The sequence below is a fragment of the Bos mutus genome, chromosome X, assembly GCF_027580195.1.
Source record: "Bos mutus isolate GX-2022 chromosome X, NWIPB_WYAK_1.1, whole genome shotgun sequence".
NCBI classification, from domain to species: domain Eukaryota; kingdom Metazoa; phylum Chordata; class Mammalia; order Artiodactyla; family Bovidae; genus Bos; species Bos mutus.
In genome coordinates, this window is record NC_091646.1 from 88,090,806 (window position 1) to 88,112,731 (window position 21,926).

At 42.0% G+C, this 21,926-nt stretch overlaps 1 protein-coding gene across 1 annotated transcript in view; it reads left to right on the forward strand.

Annotated features, from left to right (window-relative positions):
- The first annotated feature begins 700 nt into the window (after positions 1-700).
- MAOB (monoamine oxidase B) overlaps positions 701-21,926 on the forward strand; it is a 120,910-nt gene continuing 99,684 nt past the window's right edge. The window contains exon 1 of the mRNA XM_005891518.2: positions 701-871. Within this exon, the coding sequence (XP_005891580.1) occupies positions 826-871 (46 nt within the window). The 5' untranslated portion in view covers positions 701-825. The remainder of the gene's footprint in view (positions 872-21,926) is intronic.

Below are 21,926 nucleotides of genomic sequence, written 5' to 3' on the forward strand. Positions count from 1 at the left end.
TTATTATATGATTTCTGACTCTTTCTCTTGTCTTTGCCCCTCCTTAACGACTTTATCTCACTTTGCTCATCCATAAAATGAGTTGTTGTAAGGTTTAACTGGAATTATGCATGTAAAATGCTGAGGATGGTGCCTGGTACCAGAAAAGCCTTCACATTATGTTTGCCTTTCTCTACTGGCTTCCCTGGTGGCTCAGACACTAAAGCATCTGCCCGCAATGCGGGAGAACCGGGTTCGATCCCTGGGTTGGGAAGATCCCGTGGAGAAAGAAATGGCAACCCACTCCAGTACTCTTGCCTGGAAAATTCCATGGACTGTAAGGCTCCTCAGAGCCTGGTAGGCTACAGTCCATGGGGTCGCAAAGAGTCAGACACGACTGAGCGACTTCACTTCACTTTACTGCTCCATTCCAGGGAGTCATTTGAGGTGCTGGAGGAGGACATCCCGATCTGCCATCCTCCCAGCCCCCAAGCTGAACAGCGCACCAGGGAAGCTGATGGGAAAACACCGTGCAATGCATAAGGCCAACGGGGAGTGGTGGCCCTGGGGATGGACTCTTGGGGGCCCTGGGTGACCTTTCTGCCCTGGCGTCCACCCTCCGCAGATCTGAGCCGCAGACCTCCGGGCGGGAACGGGGGCGGTGCGCTCTAGCCCCGCCGGCGCGTAGGCGGGCGGGCGGGCGGGGCTCTGCGACCCGAAGCCCTGGGCCGCCAATATAGGCGCTCGGCGGAGGCGCTAGTGTGCGGGGGCAGCGCTGCAGGCGGGGGCCGAGATCCAGACACCGAAGCAGCTGGCACCCGGGTAGCCCGGAGAGGGGCGAGCAACATGAGCAGCAAATGCGACGTGGTCGTGGTGGGGGGCGGCATCTCAGGTCAGTGGCTGCTGCGCGCCCTCTTTCCCCCTCCCAGGGCTCCGACAAGTGGCCGCCCGGGGAGGCATGCGGGGCGGCCGTGCGGCGGCGTATCCCCCGGAGCCCCTAGACTCTCCGTGCGCCGGAGGGGATCTAGAGGGTCCCAAGCGTCGCACACGAAATCCTCCCTCAGGGGGAGAAGGATTTGGTGGCCCCCCTTCCCCTCCCCGGACAGAAGCTAGAGGATGTCTTTTGAAGGTCTGGGGCTAGACTTTGAACTTCTGCCCCGGACAGCTGCCAAGCCTGAGACTGCTGGAATTTTCAAAGCGCCGGGGGGCAGGGAGAGAGGGTGGTGGTGGTGAGAAAACGGGCAGGGGAGAGACTCTTACTAGGGGGTGGCATAAAGGTCAGTCGCTTGCCCCAAGCAAAGGTCAGTCCTTTTGCTCCAGCCCGACCTGGACACTCTACACCCTCACTCGGAGCAGGCATGGACCACGACGTGTTGTTATTCTGGAACCAGGAAAACGACCTTGAACAGCTTCCCGTTCAAAAAGAAGGGATTGGACCCTGGGGTATCGACCCTCCTGATCCCGATTCTTTCTGATTCCACGATTTCCATGGGTCTACCTGCGGCTGCAGGGCCTTCTTGTCAAATGCCTTCTTGTCAAATGTCTCCTCTCCTTCTGCCCCTTCTTCTCCTCGCCCCCACACTCAGTGCAGGGTGGCCAAAAAGCTTAGAAGGGATGGGGGACAGAAAGTACCCTCATAGACACGGGGAAGGGAGGTGGGACTGGGCCTCGAGAAACAGACGCCAGAAGATGGATGGGGTCAGCGGGGGAACCCACCTTCTGAAGAAAGTCAGCCAGATCCTATGGGGAGGGGTCAGTGGAATATTAAGTGATGCTTCCAGAACAGCCTGTCTCACAGACCCCTGAGAATGCTTTGGTCCAACCCCCAGGACCTCCTGGTACTTGAGCAATTACGAGGACACCTCCAAAATCCACCACTGTGTTGACTAAGACGTGCCCTAACCAGACGTCAGGAGCCGGCCTCCAACTTGCTTCCTGGGGGGCAGGCAGGGCAGAGGCGTTCAGATTCTCTTGTGGCAGGTAAAGAAAGCAAGGTGCTGGATGTTGGATGCCATGCCTCCATTCCAGCTTTCCTCACCTTTGAGTCAGATCTCAGGCTATCCCTTCTGTTTGCCGGGTCCCCCACCCCCTCCCCTAGCTCACCCATGCCAGGCTCTGTGCACAGGGCTACAGATGCTTTAAGTACAACAGCATGCTGTGGTGGGCTCTGGCTATATAGATTCCATGTTCATTCAGTATTTTAGACATCATTTCTCCTAGAGGAACTCAGTGTGTGTCCGTGCTGCCTTGCACAGCACTCCCATCTTAGGAAGAGGAAACCTCTCTTTCTAGGCCTTCAAAGTCCTTTTCTTACCCAAACTATGTCTAACGTGTTCCAATTCTTCGTTTCCCCCTTTATTTTGTTTTTTTTTTTGTTTTTTTTCTGATTCATTCTTTAAACCTTCACGCTCACTCAAATTATTCATGTAAGACTCGTACTGGAAGGATAGATAAGGGTTTAGTTATTTTTTACAGCAGTGGTGAATCTCTGCTTTTGACTCCCAAACTCTCCAAACAAGGGACTGGTGAGTAGATCTGCCTTTTCTCAAGAATGTCACATGGAATAGGCATTGTTCTAAAAACTGAGAAAGCAGGGTTCCAAGGCCTTACTTAAATGCTTTATCTGCTATGTGAGGATAACTCCAACTAGTCATAGCTAGATTACAAGATCATCTAAAAGGTAGGTGAAGCAATGTGTGTGAAAATGGCTTTGCAAAGTCTGATATATGTGTGACACAAGGGATGACAAGAGTTTTGCTCATTTATTCAAACAGTACACGTTAGGGCAGGCTGTGGTTGAGGATGCAAAACTAGATCACATTTTTCTTGTCCTGGAAGATTTTTCAGTCTAGGAAAAGAGATGAGGTATCCAGACAAAGACAATACAAGGTAGAAAGTGGTAGGTGCCACAAAAGAGGTCCATTCATTTGCTCATTATCCATTCATTCAAGGAACATTTGCTTCCTGTCCCACATCCTATCGAAAAGGGAAGGAAAGTTGAGTTAGTCAGAGCCATTGCCCCTGGGGTACTCACAAGCTAATATGGGAGGCAGAGTTGTGAACGAGTGGTACTAATGACCTACGATATATGCCTTTTCCTAGGACCTCCTACTGAAAGTTATAGGAAAGGTGAATGTTGAACTCTAGGTGAATGTTGAACTCTGCCTGGGAATATCCAAGCAGACTTCACAGGGATGGTGAAGTAGATCTTAAAGAATGGATATGAATTCACCAGGAGACTGGATGAAGAAAGTATCTGAAGCTAAAGAATAGCTTAAATCACAAATATGTGAGATATTCTCATGCTTAGGAAAGATAAGAACTTTAGCACAGGGACTTCCTTGGTGTTTCAATGGTTTAAGACTTGGCCTTCCAATGCAGGGGGTTGCAGATTCAATCCCTGGTCGGGGAGCCAAGATCCCACATGCCTCAAGGCAAAAAAACCCCAAAACATAAAACAGAAGCAATGTTGTAACAAATTCAATTAAGACTTTAAAAATGGTCCACAGGAAAAATTCTTTAAAAAAAAAAAAAAAGAAAAAACTTCAGTGTGGAGAATTGAGGGGAACTTGTGGGAGACCAAGCTACAGAGGTGGGTTGGGATGAGTTGTAGGTAGCCTTGTATGTCATCACCCAAAGATTTAGCTCCCTGGTGGCTCAGATGGTACAGAATCCACCTACAATGCAGGAGACCCAGGTTCAATCCCTGGGTCAGGAAGATTCCCTGGAGATGGGAATGGCTTCCCACTCTAGTATTCTTACCTAGGAAATCTCATGGACAGAGGAGCCTGGCGGGCTACAGTCCATTTGGTCGCAAAGAGTTAGACATGACTGAGTGGCTAATTTTGGGGGCTTCCCAGGTAGTGCTGGTGGTAAAGAACCCATCTGCCAATGCAGGAGACATAAGAGATGTGGGTTCGATCCCTGGGTCAGGAAGATCTCCTGGAGGACAGCATGGCAACCCACTCCAGCATTCTTGCCTGGAGAATCCCATGGACGGAGGATAGGGTCACAAAGAGTCAGACATGACTGAGTGACTTAGCACACATGCAGTCAATGAATAGCCACTAATGATTTTTCATTCACAAAGTGATATGTCGAGTGACAGGAATATGATCTACAAAACGAGGAATGTGCAGAAGAGCAGGTTTGGGGAAAGATGGAGCATCTAGAATTGAAGGTGCTGATAGAACACCTAGGGAGAGATGTCTAGCAGCTGCAAGTGCAAAGAACAGGTTGGGCTGACAGATTTGTGTGACAGAGACGTATTAGTTGAGGCCCCTGAAGTCTGTGAAATGACCCAAACCAAGAGTGGGAGAGAAGAGAGGATGCCTAGGATGGAACTGGTTGAGGCGGTGCTCACCTTCTCCACTGGGAGGAAGATATTTCGGTCTTTATAGTTTGATGAGAGAGATGAGGAAACTGAGAAACTGAATAACACTTGCTGCTGCTAAGTCGCTTCAGTCGTGTCCGACTCTGTGCGACCCCATAGACGGCAGCCAACCAGGCTCCCCCGTCCCTGGGATTCTCCAGGCAAGAACACTGGAGTGGGTTGCCGTTTCCTTCTCCAATATATGAAAGTGAAAAGTGAAAGGGAAGTCGCTCAGTCGTGTCCGACTCTTAGCGACCCCAAGGACTGCAGCCTACCAGGCTCCTCTGCCCATGGGATTTTCCAGCCAAGAGTACTGGAGTGGGGTGCCATTGCCTTCTTCGGAAAAAAACTTGGTTAATCTCAAATCTTAGCTCATATGTCATTTACTGGGGACAGCCTTCCCAAATCCCTCCAAATAGGTTGAGATGCCTTTGTTTAACTCTCCTCTGCCATCTTGTTCTTTTCCTTGAGTTTTTAATTGTTCACATTTTAGTGTCATTTCTTGTTCAATCACTTTCTCCTCCACTAGTCTGTAAGCCCCTGGAGCCCTGGGAAGTGTTTCTATGTCTCCTGGAGAACCCCCAAACTCCAGCTCCAGAGCTCTGCCTGGCCTAGTTAGCACTTAATAAATGTGTTAAATGAACAAACTTTAACATATTCCCCACAAAACAGCAGTTGATTGCATCTGAAATTCACATCCACTTACTCCTGACCCTTTTGCATGTCCTGCCAAATCTTATTGAGTAAGGGGAAAATGGTAAAATCAGAATTTTAGGATTGGTTGGTGACTGACGCAGTTAACTTTGTTAATTATTAAACTTGGGCCATTCTGGTAGTTCTCTGATAGTTTTCGAAGCTGTCAGCAAATTTTAATCACTCCCTTTGGCATAAGCAGAGACAGACTGGGGGTACGGATGGTTAATATATAACCTTTTTTTTAGTGTTTGAAAAATTCCAAGGCGACTGCAGAACAGCATTTTGTTTGGGGAAATGCGTGTGGCATACAAACACACACCTGCTGACATCTCTTTCACCCAAGGAGCAGGTCATCTCTGGGGACTTGGCAGAGTAATGGCATTTCCCACATGGAGCTGGACAACAGCATACGGCTTCTGTTCCGAGTCTCGATTTTAATGTTTGGTTTGGTAGAACCATGGAAACTATCTTTTGCAATTCTGGAATGGCTCTTGCTCAAGCCTCAAAATAAAAGCTAAAAAAGGGAAACTTGAAACAGAAAGGAGAATTTTTTTTCCAGGCTTGAGAGAAGTGATCTGGCCATCTGAGGGTGGCAGGCACTCGGCTAACAGCCTGGAAGAGTCAAAGTCAGTCTTCCAAGTGGTAATCAACACCTGGAAGGTGATCTGTCCAGCCAGAAGGGCCAGGGGGGCAAGCCTGCTGCAGGCTGGAGGGACTGGCCTAGGCAGGGTGCATCAGAGAGGGCCCACAGAGGATCATGAGTTGAGGGATGTGATAGGCAGATGAGGCCTGTGTGTTAATGGCAAAGCCCCCGCCTCACCTTTGATGAAGAAAGATGGAGAACTTCCTGGACGCCTATAAACCACCTGAATGTTCTAAGAAATGGTAACTGGATGGAAGTGCTTGGAAATGTGTGTATCCCAAAGATAGGCTATAAAGAGGCAGTATGCAATGTTAAAAGAGCATAGGTCAGACATCAAACAGACTCGTTATGAATTCCGTTTCCTATACTTAGCTATTGTGTCACCTTAAAATTTCCCTCACCTCTCTGTTCTTCAGCTGCCTTTTAAAATGAGATTCCCAGTGCCGTTATTGGCCGAGAGCTTGTTGCTAGGATTAGAAAGAACGCACATAAAGGACTGTACACAAGAGGCCATTATGGCGACAGGTTGTACTAAAAAGACAGCTTGTCTTTTTGGAAAAGACATCCTTTTTTTTTTTAGCTTCTAGGGTTTTTTCATCTGTGGGAGCAGAAGCAGGCATCTCTGTAATCATGTCTTCCTCTTTACTGACCAGTCATTTTTCTCGCTGTGAGGCATTTATAAGGTGACTACAGGATCTGTACAGGCATCATTCTGACCTCATCCTGCCCCACCCCCATCCCTTCAGTCCCTCCAGTGAGGAGTCTGAGAACTCAGGCTTATCCTGGGCTTCAGAGCCACCAAACCCATTGTGTTCCTTATCAGAAGAAATTTTCAAAGCCCTCGATCTGTATTTCATCACTACCACAGCCTGGCTGTTATTCCCTTTCTGATCTGGTCTTCATTTTAGCCACCTGACACCCATCTTAATTATAAGAAATAATAAATGGGATTATTATTTATCTCTTGAATAATATTAATTATGTAATAATAATAGAAGAGTCAGCATTTTGAGTGTTGTCTATATGTTAAATTGAGTAACAGTGAGGTGATCTTAATATTAGCATCTCCAGGCACTGGATGAATTCAAACTCCTAGTGTAGAAATCTGTCCTGTGTTTAGAATTTCTGACATATTTATCTCTTAACTATATACAAAAAATAATTAGAATTTCAGACTTTTCTTTCAGTTTAGCTGCTACGTTTCTTACATCATCTGTGTTGGTAAATCATATACAAGCCAAGAAAGTAGGGCTGTGAAACACAGCCTTGTTATAAGACAATATTCCATGAGTGTGTGTGTGTGTGTGTGTGGGTACATATACATGCACAGCCACTAAGCCACTAGCCACCTCCTCCAGCTAAAGTTTGACAGTGGAGTTGGCCGCACACTGACACTTCACATCCACTAGTGGTTAGAGGCCATTTTGTCGGCCTGATTAACAATAATAGCAAGGTCTACTGTGTGCTTGCCAGATCCTAAGCCCCATTCCAAGCATTTTACATGCATTTTCTCCTTTACCCCTCTAGACCACTTTATGAAGTAGATACCTTTATTATCCTTACTCTCCAGATGAGAAAACTAAGTCATCAAAAGGTTACCAATTTTTCTTAAGGTGACATAGCTAGTGAGTGGTAAAACCACAATAAATGCCATGCTCTTAACCTCTGTACTCTACCACTGCTGATTTCTTCTGTTCCCAGTGAAAATGTCACTACAGGAACAGTTCCTTCCAGTCTGTAGCAATAATTTAGGATTTGTTTTGATATAATTTGTTCACATTGGAACAGTGGAAAAGACATATATATTGAGTAATGTGCATGATATGTATGTCATCAGTTTGAAAATCATTTGTTTTATAGCTCGTACACCTTAATATAAAAAAAAGGCTCAATCAAAAAATGGGCAGAAGAGCTAGATAGACATTTCTCCAAAGACAGGTGACCAACATGCTCATGAAAAGATGCTGAATATGCTGATTGTTAGAGGAATGCAAATCAAAACCACAATGAGTAGTTGATCTTACACCAGCCAGAATGCCCATCATTAAAAAGTCTACAAATAATAAATGCTGGAGAGGGTGTGGAGAAAAAGGAACCCTCCTACACTGTTGGTGGGAATGTAAATTGGTGCAGCCACTATGGAGAATAGTATGGAGGGTCCTTAAAAACTAAAAATAGAGTTGCCATATCATCCTGAAATCCAGCTCCTATACCCAGAAAAAACTCTAATTCAAAAAGATAAATGCACAACAATGTTCATAGCAGCACTATTTACAATAGCCAAGACATGGAAGTAACCTAAATGTCCATCAACAGATGAGTGAATTTAAGATGTGGTGTATATATATGGGCTCCCGTGATGGCTCAGCAGGTAAAGAATCCACCTGCCACTTCAGGAGATGTAAGAGACACGGGTTCAATCCCTGGGTCAGGAAGATCCCTTGGAAAAGGGCATGACAACCCACTCCAGTATTCTTGCCTGGAGAATCCCATGGACAGAGGCACCTGGAAGGCTACAGTCCATAGGGTCACAAGGAGTTGGACACAAGTGAAGCGACTGAGCACACACACGCATATTCAGCCATTAAAAAAAGAATGAAAATGCCATTTGCAACAACATGGATGGACCTAGGGATTATCATACTAAGTGAAGTAAGTCAGACAGAGAAAGACAAATTTATGTGATATCACTTATATGTGGAATATAAAAAATGATACAAGTGAACTTATTTACAAAACAGAAACAGACTCACAGACATAGAAAATAAATTTATGGTTACCAAAGGGGATAGTGATGGGGGAGAGATAAATTAGTTGTTTGGGATTAACAGATACACACTACTATATATAAAATAGATGAACAATAAAGACCTACTGTATAGCACAGGGAGCCATATTCAATATCTTGTAATAATCTATAATGAAAAAGAATCTGAAAAAGAATATGCATATATATACATATCTGAATCACTTTGATGTACACCTGAAACTAACACAGCATCGTACATTAAATATACTTCAACTTTAAAATGGTTAAGAGATAAAGAAAGGCAGAATATACAGATTTCTGGATTATCACTGGAAAAAAAATCTGCTTTTAAATGCAACCAATAGGGCAAAAGGAAAAGAAAAAAGAATAAATCAGCTGCTTTGATGATTTCTACATTTTTGTCAATAAATATACAGATGGGATCTGACTCAAATTTTGAGATAATTTAGTTTCTAACTTATTTCTCTAATATTTTGGGCTTCAGTGGCATTTTCATGTTCTACTAACACAATAAAGTCAATAAAATGTTCCAGTATCAAGCATTTCTCCAGATATCAGTAATGACAACAAATGTTGCTATCACCGAATTCTAATGTTTGTACATTTCTTTATTCTTGTCAAGATTCAAAGTCTATGTACACATGCCCTTAACTGATGTACACTGAATTAGAACTTCTGCATTTTAAATACCATTTAGAATTAGGTAATATTGAATTATTACAGGTGGCAAGGTCATAGTATAATGTCACCCGAGACACCTGGGACAAATGAAATGTGTACAGTAGCATGTCACTCTGAATTGGAACTCACACTAACTTTAGTTTCATCTTTGGATTTGATGGCCATTATACATATAGTCTTAGCAGTGTTCCATGTGTGTGTCTATTACTGGATCTCACTTACTGTGTTTAAATGACCTGTTTAAGCATCCGTGAACGTTCACCTGATCATAGGCTGCTCAAAATCAAAGACTTCGTACAATGTATCTCCCTATCTCTGGTGTTTAGCAAAGAACCCAGCTCACCTTAGCCCCCAGAAATTGAATTAAATTTATAGAATCCCTTGATCAAGATTGTAGGTCTTCTTAGGCTTTGGGCTCAGAAAAGGTAAGCCTTACAACCAGAGATCTATTGGAAGGATGGGACTAACTTTTTACTTCCTGGAGGAAGCAGGATAACACAGAAGTTAACCCAGAGGGATGATATGGGGAGGGAGGAGGGAGGAGGATTCAGGATGGGGAACACATGTATACCTGTGGCGGATTCATTTTGATATTTGGCAAAACTAATACAATTATGTAAAGTTTAAAAATAAAATAAAATTTAAAAAAAAAAAAAAAAAAAAAAAAAAAAAAAAAAAGAAGTTAAATGCAAAAACCCTAGGAGCCTAACATTTGGGTTCAGATCCTACCTGTGTCCCTAACTGTATAGCTTCGGTTAGTTACCTACTTCCTCAGCCTCCAGATATTCACTTATTAAGTAGAGTGATGTTTCTAGGGCTAACTTTTGGGATGCTCAGTCAGTGTTAACTCTGCTATTTTTACAAGTCAGCAGGCAAGGCTTAACTGAGGGGATCTTGGAAATGTACAAGATTGAATACACTTCTAGGTCCCCAAAACTGAGCCAAATGGAGAGGCCATGTTCAGGATGAGGGTTTTTGTTCCCATAACAAAATACTTTGGAAATTTCCTCATGTGAAAAGTACAGCATTTTCATTTTTCAAGGGCCCCAAGCTTCTTGAGCTTAGCTTTTTAGGGACGTCTCCAGTAGCTCAGCTGGTAAAGAATATGCCTGCAATGCAGGAGACCCTGGTTTGATTCCTGGGTCGGGAAGATCCCCTGGAGAAGGGATACACTACCCACTCCAGTATTTTGGGGCTTCCCCGGTGGCTCAGCTGGTAAAGAATCCACCTGCAATGTGGGAGACCTGGGTTTGATCCCTGGGTTGAGAAGATCCCATGGAGAAGGGAGTGGAGAAGGCAATGGCAACCCACTCCAGTACTCTTGCCTGGAAAATCCCGTGGACGGAGGAGCTTGGTAGGCTACAGTCTATGGGGTCTCTAAGAGTTGGACACAACTCAGCGACTTCACTTTCACTTTTCACTTTCATGCATTGGAGAAGGAAATGGCAACCCACTCCAGTATTCTTGCCTGGAGAATCCCAGGGACAGAGGAGCCTGGTGTGCTGCTGTCTATGGGGTTGCACAGAGTTGGACACGACTGAAGCCACTTAGCCACCGCCTGGAGAAGGGAATGGCTACCCGCTCCAGTATTCTGGCCTGGAGAATTCCATGGACTATTCCATGGGGTCACAAAGAGTTGGACAAGACTGAGTGACTTTCACTGACTAGAAGTCAGTAATTCCCTTGATAATGGTATAAATTTTTTCCTGACTTTGACCATCCAAATCCCATAAATTTCTTCTGAGCTAAAAACATGTTCTAAGGAATTCCCTGGTGGTCCAGTGGTTAGGACTCTGCTTTCGCTTCAGAAGGGCATGGCTCCAATCCCTGGTAGGGGAACAGAAATCCTGAATGCCATGTGGTGCAGAAAAAAAAGTTTTTTTGCTCTAATAGAGTCATTGATGACTGAAGATGGAAATATCTTTAGTTTTATCTACTAGTGACAGCACCTGGTTTTCCAGTGAATAAAGTCCCTGTTCTGGAGGATGAACCCTCAGCTTTAGGAGAAAGGGCAGTTGGAACAAGAACCTGACCAAATGATGCTATGTGGAAGATAAAAATGACTAACATTTTGAATGCACTGTTTTTACTTTCAAGTTTACAAAACGGATCCATGTTCAGTCTCCTCAGTTAACTCAGTAAACCAAGTACTACAGAAAATGAAGATCTGTAAGCCATGATCTCAAGTCGTCATCTGTCAGTTTACTTAAGGGAGGTACAGAAAGTCTTCTGTAAGACCAAGTTCCTACCCTCAGAAAACTTAAAATGCAATTGCAGACACAAGACCAGCACATACAGGCAATAAGAAATGTCTAGAAATGATAAATAATTGAGTTCTGTACTGTGGGACCCAAGTAAATCACAGAAGACCCCAGGAGTTAGAGAAGTTCTTCTTCAGATCAGATCAGATCAGTCGCTCAGTCGTGTCCGACTCTTTGCGACCCCATGAATCACAGCACGCCAGCCTCCCTGTCCATCACCAACTCCCGGAGTTCACTCAGACTCACAGCCATCGAGTCAGTGATGCCATCCAGCCATCTCATCCTCTGTCGTCCCCTTCTCCTCCTGCCCCCAATCCCTCCCAGCATCAGAGTCTTTTCCAATGAGTCAACTCTTCACATGAGGTGGCCAAAGTACTGGAGTTTCAGTTTTAGCATCATTCCTTCCAAAGAAATCTCAGGGCTGATCTCCTTCAGAATGGACTGGTTGGATCTCCTTACAGTCCAAGGGACTCTCAAGAGTCTTCTCCAACACCACAGTTCAAAAGCATCAATTCTTCGGCGCTCAGCCTTCTTCACAGTCCAACTCTCACATCCATACATGACCACAGGAAAAACCATAGCCTTGACTAGATGAACCTTTGTTGGCAAAGTAATGTCTCTGCTTTTGCATATGCTATCTAGGTTGGTCATAACTTTCCTTCCAAGGAGTAAGCGTCTTTTAATTTCATGGCTGCAGTCACCATCCGCAGTGATTTTGGAGCCCAGAAAAATAAAATCTGACACTGTTTCCACTGTTTCCCCATCTATTACCCATGAAGTGATGGGACTGGATGCCATGATCTTCGTTTTCTGAATGTTGAGCTTTAAGCCAACTTTTTCACTCTCCACTTTCACTTTCATCAAGATGCTTTTGAATTCCTCTTCACTTTCTGCCATAAGGGTGGTGTCATCTGCATATCTGAGGTTATTGATATTTCTCCCGGCAATCTTGATTCCAGCTTGTGTTTCTTCCAGCCCAGCGTTTCTCATGATGTACTCTGCATAGAAGTTAAATAAGCAGGGTGACAATATACAGCCTTGATGAACTCCTTTTCCTATTTGGAACCAGTCTGTTGTTCCATGTCCAGTTCTAACTGTTGCTTCCTGACCTGCATACAAATTTCTCAAGAGGCAGTTCTTCTTAGAAGTGTGAAATTGGAACAGTTCCTGAAGAACAGTCAATGTTTGGGGTTGGTAGAGAAGGAGAGGCTTTAAAGATGGGAGGAATAATATAAATCATAAGGCTATAGGCTCCAGTTTACAGGTGATATTTTTATTTATAGGAAGGTAAAAAGTGTCATAAGTCTAAGATAGTACTAGGGAGATATGGGTAATAAATTTGGAAGGAGGAGGGCAGGATCAAGCAATGAAATGTTGAAGAGCAAAGTGAGTTTGTTATGTTTTTCAGTGGTTTGGAACTAAGGAAGCATTGACGGTTTTTGCCAAAAAGATAAGATGGGCAGTTGTGAAAGAGGGCACCCCTAGAGCCAAAGAAACCAAGAGATGGGTAGTAATTCAGGAATAGGTTGAGAGGTGATTAGCTGATTATAATGAATTGAGTTATCCTGAAGCTCAAAGTAGATTGCAAGAGAAAGTGGGGGGAGGCAAGAATGGGAAGAAGTTCTTCTGTTTTACTGAGAAAACACCTAGAAAAGAGGTATCACAAAAATTAATTAGTATTTTCCCCCTGAAGTTTCATAGTTGAAATGGAAGGACTTGATTGTACTTAAAATTTTCCTTTTTTGAAAAAATAAGATCAAAGAGATTTTCTCCCTAAGGGTTGTGACCCAGCTTACTAAATGACAAACACACATCTTGAGCAATTTCAAACACAAAGTGAATCCTATTCTGTTCATCCTATTCTGTTCAGAATAGTTCATCCTATTTCAAGCAATTTCAAACACAAAGTGAATCCTATTCTGTTCATCCTATTCTGTTCAGAATAGTTCATCCTATTCTGTAATGTAAGAGTTTTCATTGAAACCTGTTCTTTTGTGAGAGGACAAAATCAGAAAGCAAGGTCAAAGTTTGACCTTTCAAATGTTAGTTATGTTACCAGAGTCTCTATTTAATGGCATCTTAAATGTCATATTCTGGTTAATTTCCATTTTAAGTCAGAAGTTTACATTCTTGATCTTATGTTAGTCATCTCTTACCTGGCTCATTTTTCACTCTGGACTCATCATCAGCTTCAACATTTAATCTAAAAAAATGATGCAAATGAACATATTTATTAAGCAGAAGCAGACTCCCAAACTTAAAGAAGGAAACTAGTGGCGTTAGTGGTGAAGAATCTGCCTGCCAATGCAGGAGACACAAGAGAAACAGGTTTGATCCCTGGGTTGGGAAGATTCCCTGGAGTTGGAAATGGCAACTCACTCCAGTAATATTCCATAGACAGAGGAGCCTGGTGGGCTACAGTCCTTGGGACCACAAAAAGCTGGACACGACTGAGCTATTAAGGGGAGAAGGCTGGGGAAAAGGATAGTTAGGGAGTTTAGGATTGACATGTACATACTGCTTTTAGTATATATAATGATTTGTATGTTCATTCATTTTGAGAAGCATCCATTTGCACCTTGTACCTCAAGCAGTCTTAAAAACTTGTTATAAACTTAAAAAAAAACACATTTGTCAGAATTGCACAATGCTGAAAGTGTCCTTCTAGGTCCTTAGTTTTATTTGCTCTCCTTCCAACCTAAATAACACCCCCCCCCCTTTTTAATTTATCTCACAGACATTTCCAATGATTCGTTTATAGTGAATTTGGAATACTGACCTCATCTTTTGTATTTTTTAATTCCTGTGATCCCAGTCCTGTTTCTGTCTTAAATTGTGTCTTTATAATCATGTTTAATTCTATCTCACTTTTTTGGGTTGTTTTCCAGTTTTTTACATTAAAGCAACAAATTCTTTGGAAAAAGTTTGTTATCCAACACGGCCCCCTTTCAGATAACTTCGGGTAAAGAGTTAATAATCAAATTAATAACCAAAGTTCCTCAGAAATTTTTAGGAAGACGAGCCACTGATGTAAATGAAAGATGAAATCACATTCGTTCTTGGTTATTTACAGCTTAAGGAGTTTTTTTTGGAGAGGTAGGAATGTTTTTTAATAATGTGAATTGAGGAATAATACATACTTACTGTGAAAATGTGTAAATTACAGAAAGGAGCAGAAAGAAAACAAAAATAGTCTATAATTGATTCCTACAAAAAAAGCCACTGTTACAATTGTCACCTGTATTTCCTATTTGTAAACCATCTACTGGATTTGCCATACTCACTGGTAGTCCCTTTAACATAAGTAGCAACATATTATGAATGTTTAACCATGTCTTAAGTTCTCTTCTATACAATATTAATAACTTTATATTACTTCATCTGATTGTATTTATTTACCAATCTTCTATTGCTGAACATTTGTATTGTTTCCAAATTTCTATTTTAAATGAAGCTATTGTGAATGTCCTTGTACCTAAACCTTTGTGCATAATTATGATTACTTCTTTAGGAAAGTCCTAGACATAAGTGTTGGGAATCATTTTAAGGCATTTCGTAATGATCACGAAATTGTTACTCCAAGAAAGTTTTGTCAATTTAAGGTAGAATTTTAATAATGGGTTTCTTAGTTACTTCTCTAGGAAGCCAGTATTTTTCCATCTTGACACAACACAAAGAAAACCAGGGATCTTCACCAGTTCAGAGTTGTAATTTAATGAAGTTGTAGGTACTAGTTTTTGTAAATGTTCTTTAGTTTTATAAAATTTCAGTAGTGGCGTTCTTGCTCTCTTGCTCTTTTTGCTCTCTATAACATGCAGGCAAACCACTTTTGCAATTAATGCTTTATGCCTACCACTGTTTACTAGGTATTTATATATTATACAGTGCTTTAAAAATTTTTGAATATCATTATCCTGTGCTTCTAGAAGTTTGATATCATTAATTAGATCATTCTATGTGTTTCAGCCGGAGAAGGCAATGGCAACCCACTCCAGTACTCTTGCCTGGAAAATCCCATTGACCGAGGAGCCCAGTAGGCTGCAGTCCATGGGGTCGCAAAGAGTCGGATACGACTGAGCGACTTCACTTTCACTTTTCACTTTCATGCATTGGAGAAGGAAATGGCAACCCACTCCAGTGTTCTTGCCTGGAGAATCCCAGGGACGGGGGAGCCTTGTGGGCTGCCGTCCATTGGGTCGCACAGAATCGGACACGACTGAAGCGACTTAGCTGCAGCAGCAGCATGTGTTTCAGCACAGAAAAGAAAAAAGAATAGTCCTGCGGAAAACCATTTTCTATGATTATTTTTGCCCATCTAGATAAGAAATGAATATTGCCTGTGTCCAGGGTCTATTGTAAAAGCTGATCAAACAGCTGTTTCATGTTTTACATTTTAATTTCCTCTCCAGTTTGCATTCAAATCCCATGATAGATTTTGGTTTGTTTAGGAGTCCTGTAAGATACAGTTGGCTGTTTCAGAGTAGCCCTTTTATGCTATGCCTGTTAAAATTAAATAGCCCTTGTTAAGTAGTGATGATAAGCACCCATAAACGCATACACTCAGATGAGTTATCCTCATTTCATCAAGCATGTTTTATTTTATCATTTCTGCAGAGGAGAAAAAAGTCAAGTTTGTTCATTCGTTGATTCATCCATTCATCCAATAAACCCTTATCAAGGGCCCTATTTACCAAGCATGGGGCTAGACATGAGAATATACAGATGGGTAATCCATGTTTCCTTCTTTGAAGGGTACACCAAGCAGAGGGAGGCACATTCAGCTACATACAGGTGAATTCTCTGAGCGGTGGTGGGTGCTGAGAAAGATAAATTCATCTGGTTCAGGTGATACAGAAGAGAGGAATATGGCAGCTTCACCTCGGGGCCTCAGAGGACCCGAAGGAGGACTTGGTGATAGGATTTATTGGAGAGATAGTTAGCCAATTCAAATATTCTTCCATCAAATAGAGTGTTATGTGCTTGACATTTAAATCTACGTTGGTATCTACCTCTATTCTCCCCTTAATCTACAACCATTTTATGCAGCTCCCTGTAGGATTTCTCACAAGGAATCAGAGATGCTGAAAGTGATGAACAAGAGAGAAAGTGACACTGTGAGGGAACTGTTGATAGGATTTGAGTGGAAAGGTTAATAGACTGAGGATCTTGGGTTAAAGGGCATTCATATTAGATGGATTTGAACAAGTGAACTAGAAAGATAGAAGATCATGATTGCAAGGGAGAGTGCTATAGTGTTTTGACAGACAACCTTTTGATTGTACTTCTTGGAAATGACCATTAATAGCATTAACATGAGCTGCAACATTTTGAATCAGCATATCCAGAGATGGGATTCTCTGTGTGATTCAACAAATGGTTTAAAGGCAAGAAAAATAAATGCCTTAAAAAAAGTAATTAATCTGCTATTTTACAGTTGGGCAGAGGAAACAACTAGTCATTTAGTCTAAGTTTAGGGATGTCTGGAAGGCCCCTCTGCTGGACTGAGAAACGCAGGAATCTTGAAGATGATTGGAAAAGCATAGAAAAAGGCAAGGGCTATATATAATGCAGCATTATGTAAAGTCCAGTAGGGACACCACATTGTCCCATTCCATGGCAAAACAGAGGAGAGAGAAAGAGAAAGTCCATCCTTCCCATGCCCCACCAGATCAAACGTTGTAGAGCTAGACTATTAGTATTATAATGACATTGACAATTGGAGGATTCTGTTCTCTGATTAAAAAGATGAAGCCTATGACTTATGCAAACGTCTGTAAAAGGAAATTGTGGTCTAGTTTTTAATCCTGTGATTCAGCCTCTTCTGTTTACAATCTATCAAAAAATCTTGGCTGGCAACATGCCAATCTGTCTCCATCCATCTGCTGCTAGTCTTGGATTGGGAAAACATTAAGTAAGAGCCTTTTTCACTCTCCTCTTTCACTTTCATCAAGAGGCTTTTTAGTTCCTCTTCACTTTCTGCCATAAGAGTGGTGTCATCTGCATATCTGAAATTATTGATATTTCTCCCAGCAATCTTGATTCCAGCTTGTGCTTCATCCAGTCCAGCATTTTGCATGATGTAGTCTGCATATAAGTTAAATAAGCAAGGTGACAATACACAGCCTTGAATTACTCCTTTCCCGATTTGGAACCAGTCTGTTGTTCTATGTCCAATTCTAACTGTTGTTTCCTGACCTGTGTACAGATTTCTCAGGAGGCAGGTAAGGTGGTCTGGTATTCCCATCTCTTGAAGAATTTCCCACAGTTTCTTGTGAGCCACACAGTCAAAGGTTTTGGGGTAGTCAATAAAACAGAAGTAGATGTTTTTCTGGAACTCTCTTGCCTTTTCAATGATCCAATAGATGTTGGCAATTTGATCACTGGTTGGTCTGACTTTTCTAAATCCACCTTGAACATCTAAAAGTTCACGGTTCACGTACTGTTGAAGCCTGACTTGAAGAATTTTGAGCATTATGTTGCTAATGTGTGAGATGAGTGCAATTGTGCAGTAGTTTGAGCATTCTTTGGCATTGTCTTTCTTTGGGATTGGAATGAAAACTGACCTTTTCCAGGCCTGTAGTCACTGCTGAGTTTTCCAAATTTGCTGACATATTGAGCACAGCACTTTCAGAGCATCATCTTTTAGGATTTGAAATAGCTCAACTGGAATTCCGTCACCACCACTAGCTTTGTTCGTAGTGATGCTTCCTAAGGCCCACTTGACTTCAAATTCTGGGATATCTGGTTCTAGGTGAGTGATCACACCATCGTGATTATCTGGGTCAGGAAGGTCTTTTTGGTATAGTCCTTCTGTATATTCTTGCCACCTCTTCTTAATATCTTCTGCTTTTGTTAGATCCATACCATTTCTATCTTTTATTGTGCCCATCTTTGCATGAAATGTTCTCTTGGTATCTCTAATTTTCTTGAAGGTATCTCTAGTCTTTCTGATGTTGTTGTTTTCCTCTATTTCTTTGCACTGATCACTGAGGTAGGCTTTCTTATCTCTCCCTGCTATTTTTTGGAACTCTGCATTCAAATGGGTATATCTTTCCTTTTCTCTTTTGCCTTTAGCTTCTCTTCTTTTCTCAGCTATTTTCAATGCCTCCTCAGACAACCATTTTGCCTTTTTGCATTTCTTTTTCTTAGGGATGGTCTTGATCACTGCCTCCTGTACAATGTCACTCACCTCCATCCATAGTTCTTCAGGCACTCTATCAGATCTAATCCCTTGAATCTATCTGTCACTTCCACTGTATCATAGTAAGGGATTTGATTTAGGTCATACCTGAATGGCCCAGTGGTTTTCCCTACTTTCTTCAATTTAAGTCTGAATTTGGCAATAAGGAATTTATGATCTGAGCCACAGTCAGCTCCCAGTTTTACTGACTACATATAGCTTCTCCATCTTTGGCTGCAAAGAATAAAATCAATCTGATTTCAGTATTGACCATCTGGTGATGTCCATGTGTAGAGTCTTCTCTTGTGTTGTTGGAAGAGGGTGTTTGCTATGACCAGTGCATTCTCTTGGCAAAACTCTGTTAGGCTTTGACTTGCTTCATTTTGTACTCCACGGCCAAATTTTCCTGTTACTCTGGTATCTCTTGACTTCCTACTTTTGCATTCCAGTCCCCTATTCTGAAAAGGACATCTTTTTTGGGTATTAGTTCTAGAAGATCTTGTAAGTCTTTATAGAACCGTTCATCTTCAGCCTCTTCAGCCTTGCTGGTCAGGGCATAGATTTGGATTACTGTGATATTGAATGGTGTGCCTTGGAAATGAACAAAAATCATTCTGTCATTTTTGAGATTGCATCTAAGTACTGCATCTCAGACTCTTTTGTTTACTATGATTGCTACTCTATTTCTTGATGAAAGGGAAAGAGGAGAGTGAAAAAGTTGGCTTAAAACTCAACATTCAGAAAACGAAGATCATGGCATCTGGTCCCATCACTTCATGGCAAATAGATGGGGAAACAATGGAAAGAGTGGGAGACTTTATTTTTTTTTTTACTCCAAAATCACCACCAATGGTGATCGCAGCCAGGAAATTAAAAGACGCTTACTCCTTGGAAGAAAAGTTATGAAGAACCTAGATAGCATATTAAAAAGAAGAGACATTACTTTGCCAACAAAGGTCCATCTTGTCAAAGGTATGGTTTTTCCAGTAGTCATGTATGGATGTGAGAATTAGACTATAAAGAAAACTGAGTGCCGAAGAATTGATGCTTTTGATATGTGATGTTGGAGAAGACTCTTGAGAGTCCCTTGGACTGCAAGGAGATCCAACCAGTCAATCCTAAAGAAAATCAGTCCTTAATATTCATTGGAAGGACTGATGCTGAAGCTGAAACTCCAATACCTTGGCCTCCTGATGTGAAGAACTGCCTCACTGGAAAAGACCCTGATGCTGGGAAAGATTGAAGGCAGGAGGAGAAGAGGATGACAGAGGATGAGATGGTTGGATGACATCACCAATTTGACGGACATGAGTTTGAGTAGGCTCCAGGAGTTGGTGATGAACAGGGAAGCCTGGTGTGCTGCAGTCCATGGGGTTGCAAAGAGTTGGACACAACTAAGTGACTGAACTGAACTGAACTGAGAGCCTTCTATGTGCCTGGTGCCAGGAATGAATAGTGAAGAAACATTTCCAGTTTAATCAGGTGCACACACAAGGAAAGATGTTAAATTACATTTCTTGTGCCCATTTATTGTTATTGCATGCACCAGAATGTCCTTTTTTTCGATGAAAGAAGCTTCTGGGTGCCTTTCAAGAGATCACCCTTGGACCAAGTTAGAATAGATGCTAAGATAACTTGGGGTTGAGTTTCCAAGTATTATGTCCTATCCTAGCTTTTTTAGTCTTACTTGTAGATAGTGTGATATTTCTGGCCTCAGGAGGGGTAAGGAGAACATCAGAAATGCCTTTTCTGTCATCAGAAATTGGGTTGCATGAGGGAACAGTCACAATTTGAAAGGAAATCACATGGTCCACCCTAGTTGATAAAAGGCAGAACATCCAAAATACACTGTCTGTTGTCTGCTTTTCTCCCCTTGGTCCATCCTTTCTGATTTCATGAAGAATATGTCCAAAGGGAAATGAGTTTTCTGTAGATAAATCAGTCTGCTGGCCCACAATATTGCACTTCCAGTGGACAGGTCTGAGAAATGGGGAAAAGTACAAAAAGTTGAGCTGACTGTAAGATAAGGGAGGCAGAAATATTTTATTTGCAAAAGAAAAATCTTTGGGGTTTATGCTTGCTTTATTTCTGGGTCTTAGTTTGTGAACAGAATAGTATGAGAAGTGATGGAGTGCATTTTCTTCTCCCATTGCATTCTTTTAAGATATATTTCAGTAAACAGGTATCTTTTAAATCTGGCTTCCTTTCCGTTAGGTGTGAGAGCAAGTTTAAAACCAATCTTTAAAATTCTAAGCATTAGTAAATTATAATTTCCAAAGAATGCTTGTGTGTTAGCGATTTTAATTTTTTCTTAGAAAAATAAGGGTTTTAAACAGTATTAGCAATTAGAATTTAAATCAGTATTCATATCTATACAGCATTCTGTATAGAAACTCTTAGCATTATTTTTCAGTGTTTTTTAAATACAGTGGATAAAGACCGCAATGACAGTGAAAAATGATGTCTGCATTTTTCAAATTACAAGTAATTGGTAAAGTAAGAGCTTATTCCATCTTGTGAAACCATTGGAATGAAGTGTGAAGAACAAAGCACATGTGCAAAATATAGTAACAAAAATATCTGCCTGACATTGCTAAAGGACCTTGGTTACGTACTAATATAATGACCTTCTGTACATGTAAGAACATATAAAGAAAGGCAATATTAGGATATTTTTCCTCCCCAAATACATCCTTCCTATAATGTGGTATGTGCAGTGCCGGGGTCCAGCCCTGGCTGATCCAGGGAGTTTGAAGCGGGGATGGCGTTGGCGAGGATCAGGATACAATAGCTTCAATTAGATATTAATTAGAGATGTAAAGAGTAATAGAATGAGGATAGCTCAGTAGGAAAATTCAGTGGAGAAAAGAGGCTGAGTAGCTTGGTTTACGCAGGAGACCAATAAAACTTCAAGACAAGAAGTTTGCACCACTTACGTAGGCCGCAGGCGTCCTTCCGTTCTCCCGAAGGAGAGGAGACACTGAGGCCTCCCCGGTCGGATCTTAGAAGCCCAGGCAAAATTAGTAAGCATGGTGGGTTCCACGCTCCAGATGGAGACTCAGCCAGAGTGAGATAGAGAGCGACATGGGGAGACCAGTATTTCGAGAAACTAATCCCAATTCTTTATTTTCCATGGTCTACTTTTATACACTGAGCTGTTATGCAAAAGTCACGCGGGGTCAGCAGTCCTGACTTTTATCAAAGTCAGGTGCTTCATACAAATGTATACAGAGGTCTTAGGGGTGTTACATCATCTTCTTGCCAGGGGGCCTGCTGACAATTTATGACCCTCTCCTTGTGACAGCGGTCAGTCAACCAGGACACTTATTTCTCCAGGGGTGATT